The sequence below is a fragment of the Ammospiza caudacuta genome, chromosome 17, assembly GCF_027887145.1.
Source record: "Ammospiza caudacuta isolate bAmmCau1 chromosome 17, bAmmCau1.pri, whole genome shotgun sequence".
NCBI lineage: Eukaryota > Metazoa > Chordata > Aves > Passeriformes > Passerellidae > Ammospiza > Ammospiza caudacuta.
Genome location: NC_080609.1, coordinates 17,016,915 through 17,027,950, shown reverse-complemented (window position 1 = coordinate 17,027,950; position 11,036 = coordinate 17,016,915). Strand labels below are relative to the sequence as shown.

Below are 11,036 nucleotides of genomic sequence, written 5' to 3'. Positions count from 1 at the left end.
CGGGGCGGGCCGGGGCTGGGAGCGGGGCGGTCCCGGGGCTGGGAGCGGGGCGGGCCGGGGCGGTCCCGGGGCTGGGAGCGGGGCGGTCCCGGGGCCCTGAACGGGGCGGGCCGGGGCGGTCCCGGGGCCCTGAACGGGGCGGGCCGGGGCGGTCCCGGGGCTGGGAACGGGGCGGGCCGGGGCGGTCCCGGGGCCCTGAACGGGACGGGCCGGGGCGGTCCCGGGGCCCTGAACGGGACGGGCCGGGGCGGTCCCGGGGCCCTGAACGGGACGGGCCGGGGCGGTACCGGGGCCGGGAACGGGGCGGGCCGGGGCGGTACCGGGGCCGGGAACGGGGCGGGCCCGGCCGGTGTCCGGCTCTGCTCCCTCCCAGCGCTGCCGGTACCGGGCCCAGCGCCCCTCGCTGCACCTGGCACAGGCTCCGGGGAAACCGAGCCGGGGTGTCCCTGTGTCCCTGGAACAGGCTGGCACGGGGGCTGAATGCTGGTGTGATTCACTTTGTTTTTTTTTAATTCACAAGTAAAGGGGAGACGGCCCAGAAGCAGCGGGAAGGTGTGCGTGGCAGAGGCACGGAGGCTCCAGCAGGCTCCTTAAAGCAGGCTCAGTACAGCGACAGGCTGTGGCAGAAGCAGCCAGCGCACACTCCTCCTCCTGCGGGCACAGCAAGGAGGAAGGAGCTGGCAGATCCCCAGAACGGTGCCCTCAGTGGCACTGCTGCTCCCCAGTCGCTCCCCATCGGACACACGGCAGTGTCTGCGCCAGCTGCACTTCAGCTCCTGCCCCAGAGCTCTGCTCCTGGAAAGCCAGTCACCTCTCCCACCTCTTGGAAGGGCTGCAGGCCCTGCGTGAACACCAGTCTGTACCTCAGGCGGACGGGATCCTGCGAGAGAAGGGAAGAGGGGCACACCATGATTATAAACTCCCAGACTCCTTCACCTCTCATGGCCTTGCTGCAGTGAGCCACCTCTGAAAGGGGAAACACCAGCCTTGCAGAAGCTCTGCACAGGAGGAAACCCTGGATAGGTTAACCTAAGGATATACCTATCCTAACCTAATACAGAGAAGACAACTCGAAGAGCAACATAACTGTGCATTCCAGCCATGGGCATGTTGGCAATCCAGGCCTGGGCAGCCTACTCAGAGTTCCTTACACTGATCTTGGGTCTCATAACTATCCACCAGTGCAAAAGATCTGCCACCCATCACTTGTGCCTTGGGTGTCCCTGTGTTCCATCAGCTGCACCATGAGCGCCTGCAGCTGTGTCTGTGTTCAGATCCTCCAGAACTGCACAGGCCCCAGCACAACTGCCCGCACAGTCCTTCAGACTGTAGCTCTGAAAGCTCTTTGAGCAGAAAATCATCTTCCCAGCACAGTCCAGACTGCCCTGTCTCTCCACTACACCTCCCCATTATTAGGGTTCTCCCCATTTTTCACACAAACATCCAGGGAGTTCCCAGTGCCCACCAGCAGCACCTTGTGTGGGTTGGAGAGCAGCAGCACCTGGGACAGCACTGCAGGTGGGAGGAGAGGGCTGAAAGCTGGCAGCTCAGACCCAGAGGCTGGTTGTAACTTTATTTGCATGGTCTGAAAGAGAAAACAAAAGAAACACTTGTTAATCCATGCCAGGAAAGGGCTGTGAGCCTCAGTGAGCCATGGAGCTGGTTAAAGGTACATCAGCCAGACTCTTCATTCAGTGAAAAGCACAGCCTGCCGCTAAAGGCAGATATTCCTAAACAGCCAGTTCTGTGCACAAGGAGCAGGAGCCCTGCCCAGGAGGCTCTGGGGCCCTCTGGAGCCCTCTGGCCATAGCAAGGCCATGGGCACACACAGTGAAACAGGCAGCACTGTACAAGAGGATCTCTGTGCAGAGACAGGGAGCCACACAGTTTCCCATGAGCAAGGCAAACGCTCAGTAAGAAATGGTGACCCTTCTTCTCAGGACATTTCTGAGCCTCTCCACTACCTGTCACAGGTTTCTCACCTTTGGGACTGCAGCCTGGAACACTATGTCCTTAATGGGATGTGCTGAGGTGCTCAGCATGGACAGAACCATCACCAGCACGTCTGGTCGGCCAGGAGCTGGGTCTCTGGAGAAGTGGAGCATGACCTTGAAACCATTCCTGTCATACACAGTGAGTGAAGAGATGGTGCCTGCCAGAGATAAATCAGAACCAGAATCAAAGCCTGGCTTCCTCTCCCATCTGAGTGCAATCAGGAAAGATGGGATAAGGAATAGCAAAAAGGAAAATGCAAACAAACTTTTACTTCCTTTGGCAAACTCACAGGCCAAGTGGCACACAGCCCCTGATTTACATCTGCCTCCAAGGCAGAGACAGGAATCTGGATGTCTGCCTTTGGGATTTAGCAGCTCAGGTTCCACCAGTCCTTGAGAGAAGTCAGGTGTGGATCCAACAGAGATGTGGTGGGAAAAGCAAAGTGCCTTTCTGAGCACACACAGGATTTGGCTGCTTACCATCTGTGCCTGGCAAATTCACACCTGGCTATCACCATCCTGCCCTTCCAAAATCTGCTAAGAGCTTCACTTGAGGCTGAAGGCAGATCAGGATGTCTGTGCACCTGTCCTCTTCCAGCAGCAGCGAGAGCCAAGGCTCTGTGGCGCCAGGCTGAGACCCCAGGGTGACATTCCCAGGAAGTGCTCTGGGTCAGAGCTGGGCCATACAGTGTGAAACCAAAAAGCAGAGGTGGAATGAAGAGCTTCCTGCTTTAGGAAGTGGGGCAATTCCCACTCAAAAGTGTCTTTTAGGACTTTTAGTGGAACAACTGTTTGAAGTTTGACTGAAGGTGCGAAGGACAGGGTTTAGAAGCACATCACAAAGATCAGGCAGGGCAGAAACTCCTGAGCAATGAGTAGGGACGACAAGGACATTCTCATGCTCTGATCCCCCCTAGCACCTGCTCAAATTCTCAGGTACATTAAGTCCATCACAGAACAGTGATTACTTGTCCCAGTGACCCACACAGCATGAAGCTAATTTGGCTTCCTATCCTGCAAAACTCATGCAAGAGCTCTAGTAAGCAGAGCTGGGGCACAGAACTGTACTTACTTAGTGTAACTGAAATTAAAGGCACAAAAAGGTTTTCTAGAGAAGCATCATTGGAAGCTGGGTGCAAAGAGGCAGCAGGCTTCAGATCATAGCCTGGACTGAGGAGGGGAGGATCTGCCACTGAGTTATTTGGAAGATCTGGAAAGGGCAATTTCATTGGTGATAAATCCCTGCAAAGAAAGGCATGCAGAAAGCTTGTATAAGCAGGGATACTACAGGGAATGTACTGTCTTCTGCTATGTCTGTCTCTATTCCCAATCCCTCATCCCCTTTAGGTATAAAAAAACTACAGACTTACACTCTGAGCCCTTGAGGAATTCAAGAACTCTATCATCTGTGGAAGATCTTGCTGTTTCAAAATTCATTAAGGCAGATTTTGGTTCTGTTACTATGGTAAAACTTAGGTTTAGGGCTTTGGAAGTCTGCCATCCCTGAGCACAGCTTCTCTGGAGCCCTAGTCAGGCAGATCAAAGTAAATTCCTGCTCAAAGACATCACAGGAAGCTGAAAATCTTCAGTAAAGTTTCTTGTAATATGGCAGACTGTATAAGCATACTGTAATAGTCTCCTGCTCTGAAGATCTGTGGAGATTAATTGGATTTGTGAACTGTTCCAAGCTTCCACTGAATGTCTTGAAACTCCCTTGTCACAGACTGGAGAAAGCTGAGGAAAGTGCTTTTTGAGTGACAGGTTTTTATAAAAAGACCTGACCATAAGGTTTTTGTTCTTTTAGCTGAACACCACCTTGTTATCAACCAATGGGATTTGTCTCCCCAAATTTCTGACCCTTGAAAGGTGCTGGTGTGCAATTAACTGCAATTAACCAGTGCAGAACTGCAGGAAAGGGCCAATATGTGCATGGATCACCTGCCATCACTAACCAGAGGTAGCTGAAAGGTTTTCCTAAATTCTCCCTGCTGTAAAAGAATTCCTCAGCCCCCAGATCTGACTCTGTTATGAAGAGTTTACTTACAAAGAGCATGTCTTGGTCCTGGGTGGTGGAGAGAGCTGTTTATCCAGGTTCTGGAACTCACTCTTCCCTGCACAGCTGTCCTCCCAGCCCTGCTGTGGTGCCGGGCTTTGAGCAGCACTTACACCGTCCCTAAAGCCATTGTGTACAGCAGGCTGGAAAACAAGGCTCTTCAGGTTCATGCTGTATAATATCAGCAAAAATAAACCTATTGCACTGAAAATAACTGTTTATCAAACACCACTACCTAAAGCAGAAATACATATGAGTCATTTGGTTACAGGCTGCACCTGAGAGCACAAGGATTGCGGTTTCCCTTCAGAACAGAGTGCTACACCAGAAGGGCTGCCAGGGAAAGGCAGAGCAGGAATCATCTCTGATTTTTGTCCTTTATACCTTATGGACAGCAGAGTATCTGAGCATCACTCACCTCTACCAGGCCAAAATCAGGGGGTGGTTCCTGTGTGACAGGGGAGTTGCTGAGACCTAAGAAAGACACCAAAATACCACAGATAATTTACATAAAAAGGGCTTTCCACAGGTGCTTCCTTTGCTGTCTGACACCACTGGAGACACTGCATCCCTGCAAACCTCCATCTGGAAGGCCCCACTTTCTCTTGGGACTGATGCTGAAGCCAAAGGTCCCCTCTCTTGACTGAAGACCCCAAACCCCAGTAAGGAGGGTGGCACCGAAGTGCACGTACAGACCTAAGGAGCGCAGCTGCTCCTCGAGCAGGCAGCTGGAGGAGGTGCTGCCGCGCCGGGGGGCTGAGGCTGTGTCTGCAGAGGGCTCTGGGGGGGTCTGGGCCATGGCCTCCAGCTCGGAGAAGTCGATCAGGGTGTAGCTCCTCGTGCGCCGCGGGGCTGCTCGGCACGCTGGGGAACAGACACGGTTAGCTGGAGCCTGGGGAGGGATGGCACAGCCACGGCTGCAGCTGTGCCTCAAAGGTGAGGAGCCTGGGGAGTATCTTCTGTCAATTATACACAAGAGAAAATGATGGTGACAATATTTTTCGTGTGTTACAGCACTTTCTCCAGGTTTGTTCTCTGAGCAGCACTTCCCTGCCAAACCCCGCTCCCACCCGGCGTGCAGGGCAGAGCTGCTGTGGGGGCTCCTCACCTGGTGCACAGGCAGAGCTGGCAGCTGAACCTGCTCCATCCCCGTCCTCCTGGCTGGCCACGGCCTGCCTGTACTGCCCCAGCGCCCAGGAGAGCTGGTCATTGGCCTGCAGGACCTCAGCTGGGAAGCCAGAGCACACACAAAACACTCATCTTCCAGGGGAAGGCCAGGTCAGTTCCACAGCACCCCCCAAAATGCTCCTGAGGAAGGGACAGTGCATCTCAGGAGCAAGGCCCAGCAGAGCAGGCTGCCCTCAGCTCCTCACTCACCTTTCATTCCATTTTGCACACACAGCTGCTGATTCCAGGCCTCTCTCTCACTTATCAAGATCCCTTTAAAATCTTATCCTATCTCTAAAGTATTCCTAATTCCTGCCATCTCTTCTGCACTTTCTTTTCAGTTCTCTGAACATCAGAACTCAAAAAAACTCAGAAAACCACTTCAGCTGAAGAAACAGATTCACTGTTTAACTTTGGGCTCCAAGTGAAAATTAACAGCTTCCTCAGAGACGAGCAGGAGGAGACCAGATGCCACTTCCCTGGGCATGGTTTCACGGTGAGAGTGGGGAGCTTTGCCCACAGGGTGCCAAGCAGCCAGCACTCCCCTCCCAGGGCAGGGCACGGCCCTGTGCCGGTGCCAAGGGGCACAAGGACAGTGCTGCCTCTTACCCAGAGCCTCCTCATCAGGCACGGCCTCGCTGGCCAGGCGGAAGAGCAGCGGCCGGAGCCTCTCACAGCGCTGGAACAGAGCCTGGGGGAACGCGGCACCGCTGAGCACCCCGCACACCCACACCTCTGTCCGTGCCCTCCTGCAAGGGAGGCTCCTCTAGCACAGGGAGGGAAAAGAGCATTCACCTGCAGGCTCTCCTGGTCACCTGGGGATAATTCACCTCTCCTGTAGCTCTCCAGGAACTCATCCATACGCCTGACATTCTCAGAAACCTCACGGATGGTGTTCACTCTTCGGGACACCTGAGCTGACTTTTCTTGTTCCTATGATGAAAATTGAAATATTACTGTGACTTGGCTGGAGCACTCAGGGTCACACCTATTAATATTTTATCGCAGGTAGAGAAGGCACAAAGCAGCACAGGTGAGAACAAGCCCCCAGCTGCCCCATCAAGGCACCCTGGCCGTGTGCTGTGCAATATGGAATACGTCTCACCACAGGCACGAGTGTGACTTCAGAATTTGAGCTGGGAGTTGGTGGCTTCTGCCACACAGAATGACACACAGAACAACCACAGGGCTTTGTTAAACCAGATCTCCTGTGCGAGCAGAGAAGTGGGATGCTCCTTCAGATGGAACATGTAAACAGGCCAGACATGCACACACACTGCATGCAGGAAAGAGACGGTTCTGTGCAGAAGTGACTTCTTTCCATCTGGGAACTGAGTTTATTTTTGGAAATTTCCAGCCACTTCTGCAGTACTACTGCCAAGGTCCCACTGACACAGAAGTGTCCTGCTCCGCGCACATTCACAAATTCCCTCTCTGGCAAGGGCACATTTTAGGGAAACAAAACAAAATGATCCCATGCTGTAATCTCAGAACAATTTAGAGACTGAGCACGGTCCCCTCTCTGGGGCTGCCGTGCAGAGGGTCCCCTGTCAAATGGAAAGTTCCCCCCACCCTCCCTGGAGCAGAGAGACCCTCGGGCAGCTCCCACCTCCTTGACGGCGCTCTGGATCAGGCGGTTGGCTGCCTGCAGGTCCGCGGGGCGGCTGCTCCTCAGCAGCCTGGCCAGGAGCTGTGGGGCACACACGGGCAGCAGTGAGCAGCAGCAGGGAGCAGCAGCAGCCCCTGGCACTGTGCACACTGCTGCAGAACGGCTCCATCATCCTGGAGACTGTCAGCTCCTGTCCCACAGCCCAATCCAGGCTACGCTGCTCCTGCACACACTGCTGGTCAGGATTAGGGACTCTGGCTCTGCAGAACTCCTGTAAGACCTGGAGAAGCCCTCCCTTGGGCAGATTTCATGGAAACTGATGTTTTTCTGTAAAAAAGTTTCACTGTTTTCTAAGGAAATATTTCTGACAAAGCTTCAGAGAGCTCTCTAGCTGTTGCACTGCAGGAGGCATCAGCATTATTCTGAGATTGTCTCAAACAGCAGAAGGTCCCAAAATATTACTGAGCCTCTTTTGTCATCAGGACAAAACAGAGGGTGGGGCATGAAGACTCTAAGGTTTACCTTGGACTTCTCTTCATCTGTGTCAAAAATAGAATTCTGAGGTCTTGGAGAATGGGGAGGTAAAATTTTGTCTTCTGGCAGTTTGGGATCTTCTTTTACAATCCCTGGAACAGGTAACAGTACTTGTTCAGTGATGCCCAAGCTGCTGAAACCTCGATGCCCAGCAGTGCATGAGGTTTTGCACAGATTTCCAGATTAAAACACCACTGAGGACCACTAAATATAATGGAGTGGATGAAAAAATCCACCCCAGGATCCCTCTGAACTCATGTCTCATAACCCTGGGAGATATTCCAGGGCAAAGATCAGCTCTGAGCCTGTCCTGTGCTTTTCCCCTGCCCGCAGTGTGAGCAGAGGCCTCAGAGTAGTCTGAGCTGTGCTCAGGAAGGCTGTTCTTTGGAAAACCCCTTTAAACAGTTCCATGCATCCTTCAGAACCCAGCCAGCCTGGGACCTTTGTCCCTTTTCCTCACACACAGCATGTTAGGAAAAAGCTGAGTCACAAGCTGAGGGGGGCAGATATCTGTGGGGGAAGCCATGGGCTCGGGAGGCTAAAAAGGAAACTGAAATAACAGAACTGAACCTTGTTTCTTCAGCATCTGATAAGCATCCTGGATTTTGACTTCCTGAGGAAACCAGACTGTCCAACTGAATATCACTTCTGTGACCCTCGACTTGACTTTTTCTGAAGACCAAATTCCATAGTACTGAAAACAAGACAGTAAAGAAAGACAAAAATCTCAAATGAGAATCACACACGCATACTATAATAATCAAAATTAAACCACTTCAAACTCCTCTGATCAGTTATTGAATCCAAAACCCAATGCAGGTTATTTTAGTGAAAACATTCTGTGCTTGACTTTAAACACTCTCCTTAACTGCTGCAATGCAGTCACAGCACTGGCCTCTGACACAGGAAAACTGAACAAAACCAGAAACAAACATTATTCATTATTATCTCTTATCAGCATCTGGGTGCTTTCTCCATTTTCTCTCATTACTGCCTATGACCACTCCTTTAACTATAAAAACACAAACCTGCCAAGGCCAGCATTTCCAACTGATTAAACGATACCTGTCCTCTCAGAGCAGTAACAGAATTGTCTTCAGTGATACGTGCTTCAGAGTCTGTGGTTTCACTGAAATTCTGTTATCAAGCCTGACACTCAGAGAAGGAGTTTTGTTCTTCAGTTGAGCACTTCTTTGCAATCAGCTTTTTGCAGCTTTGCCCTTGGGCTGATGCAATGGAAAATGAAACGTGCCCCAGTGGTAAATGTGTGCAGGAGCCACCAGAAAGGGAAATGGGTGGTGTGATGCTCAGAGGGTGTCTCAGGCAGGCCCAGCCCCATGAAGAGGGGCATGGCCAGAAGATCCCACTGCCTCTGAGAAAGCAGAGTGCATTCCTTATCCCAAAACACCCTGTAAGCACCGCCACCACCTACCTTTGGGGAAAGCACTTTAATCAGCTCATTCAGAAACCTGAATTTTGCTATTTCGCTGTGAAATCTGTCACCGCAGTTGTTCACACAAGTCTCCAGCACCTGCAAAAAGCAAAATGTTACCAACAGGAACTGAAAACACAAGGCTTGGGGAGCTTTCAAAAATTTTGTCACTATATCACTAAATCTAAGAACTTTCTGACACTGCAGTCACCAACACAAGAGACTGAGAAAGTCATGCAGCAAGAACATGTTTTATTCCTTCATCCAGCCTTCCTAAGCAGCACATTTAAAGCCACCTGCTCTGTTCTACCCATCACTAACAACTTTTGAGCTCTTGCCTCGGTGGTGGGACACAGCTCACACAGCCAGAGCTGCAGACCAACAAACACCTCAGCAGAGCAGCTGGGCAGGAACAGAAGCAGTTACTGCCCCCACTGTGCCCTGGTTCCCGCAGTCCTTGTGCAAGGGAAAGTTAAATGGAGAGGCATCCAAGAGAAAGAGAAAGACATGGACATCTAAGAGCAAAGGAAGAGAGAGCTATCCTGTCTGCTCTGTTCTACCTGCCAACTCCGATTCCCCGTGACTGCTTTGTGTGCTGATGGAAGTACTCACTGTGAGGGCATGCAGGGCTTCCCCCTCCTGAGGGGACTGGATCTTGTGTGCCAGCAGCCTCAGCGCAAACCACGGGCTGGGGAAGAGCAAAGCAAGTCACAGCACGCACGAGCTCCCAGGAAGAGCAGATGCTGCAGGGCTCCCAGCAGGACAGACAGCCTTCCTTGGGCACAGTGCTGGCCAGGGACACTGCACACACACAGGGCTGAACTGGTGACCCAGCACTGCCCCCAGCCCTGCGCTTTGGGAGGGAGCAGAGGCACAGGCTGGGGGAGTCCCTACCCAGGCACCAGAGCTGGCTCTGCAGCTGCAGGAGCTCCAGTGACAGCCAGGACAGCCTGTGCCAGCTCCTGGGCACGTGTGGGTGCCAGGCCATGAGCTCTGAACTCAGCCTGCTCTAAACACAGGGACGATCACTAAGGTTTGACAGGTCACTAGCTTGATTGGTCCCTGCTACTTCCCACAGAGGCCAGACTGCCAGCTGGAAGGTGAGGAAACCTCAGCAGAGATCCTTCCCTTGTCTGAAAAGCTGAGGCTGAGCTGCCTGGGGGCTCCCCTGCAGAACCCCACAGCAGAATCCTTGTGCAGACTCCTAAGGACATGGCCAGCAGGACCTGCTGCCCCGAGGGCTCCAGCATTGGTGTCAGAGCCCGTTCCCTGACATCACCCTCCATCACACTCCTATTTCCAACTCCTTTCTGCTGCCAGGAGGGGCAGAGCCCAGCGAGCCCCCTCAGCTCCCCACAGCACAGCCCCAGGCCCTGCCCCACAGAGCCAGACACAGCCTGGGGGAGCACAAAGAGCTCTGTGTCTGCCTTACCCCTCCGTGGCAGCGTTCACCTGCTCGCAGAACCGCTGGATGCATTCCCAGTTCTCCTCGGAGACACTCGGGTCAGTGGCCTCATCTTACAGAGGGAGAAAAACAAGAGAGGAAGAAGGAAAGCCCAGGCTCAGTGTGAGCCAGTGCCCAGAACAGGAAGCAGCTCAGACCTCGCTGCTGCCGCTGCTCCAGAGCTTTCTGTAGCAGAAAGGGGAGATCCAGGACGAGCAGGAAACAGCTGTTACTAAAGCCTGCCTAAAAATATAGCCCCAAGCACACACTTAAAGTCAAGCACAGCCTGACAACAGCAGATGTTGCTTTTAGCAGGAGAAACTTAAAAACCATTTACAGGCAGCTCTCCCGAGACCACTACAAAACTTGTGCTGGAACACGGGCAGTTTACACATTAGCACAGCTGAATTCAGGAGAAAAAGTCTTTTTTGCCTCTATCCACTCCCCAGTGTGTCACTGAGCCAGCTTTGGGGGCAGGACAGATGGGGAAGAAGCCAGACGCAGCAAGCCAGCACCCACATCACTCTACCAGGGTTCCGTGGGGGCAACAGCCCCTTCCCCAGGGAGGTGAAGCTGCTCCAGTGCCCACCCAGGTTGGAGGAGGCAGCAGAGCCAGCCCCGACCCCCAGCCCCAGCCCCACTCACTGAGCCAGCGCTCCAGCTGCCCGCTGCCAGCCATGGCTGCGTGCCCGCGTCCCTGTGCCCGCAGGAAGCGGCTCCGGGCGGCCAGGGCAGCCCGCGAGAGGCTGCTGGGGTGGAAGTGCCTGTGTGGCTCCTGGGGAGGGCTGTGCTGGGGAAGGGCT

At 53.4% G+C, this 11,036-nt stretch overlaps 1 protein-coding gene across 1 annotated transcript; it reads right to left on the bottom strand.

Annotated features, from left to right (window-relative positions):
• Positions 1-687: 687 nt before the first annotated feature.
• On the bottom strand, positions 688-10,912 carry GGA2 (golgi associated, gamma adaptin ear containing, ARF binding protein 2). The gene is made up of 17 exons (XM_058815709.1): positions 10,879-10,912; positions 10,222-10,306; positions 9,402-9,477; positions 8,790-8,888; positions 7,928-8,051; positions 7,346-7,449; positions 6,824-6,904; positions 6,010-6,147; positions 5,824-5,905; positions 5,156-5,275; positions 4,744-4,911; positions 4,466-4,521; positions 4,039-4,190; positions 3,067-3,236; positions 1,983-2,152; positions 1,475-1,585; positions 688-880 (listed from the first exon to the last, which is right to left on the bottom strand). The coding sequence occupies exons 1-17, from the start codon at positions 10,910-10,912 to the stop codon at positions 770-772; spliced, it is 1,881 nt and encodes a 626-aa protein (XP_058671692.1). The 3' UTR covers positions 688-769.
• Positions 10,913-11,036: the final 124 nt, after the last annotated feature.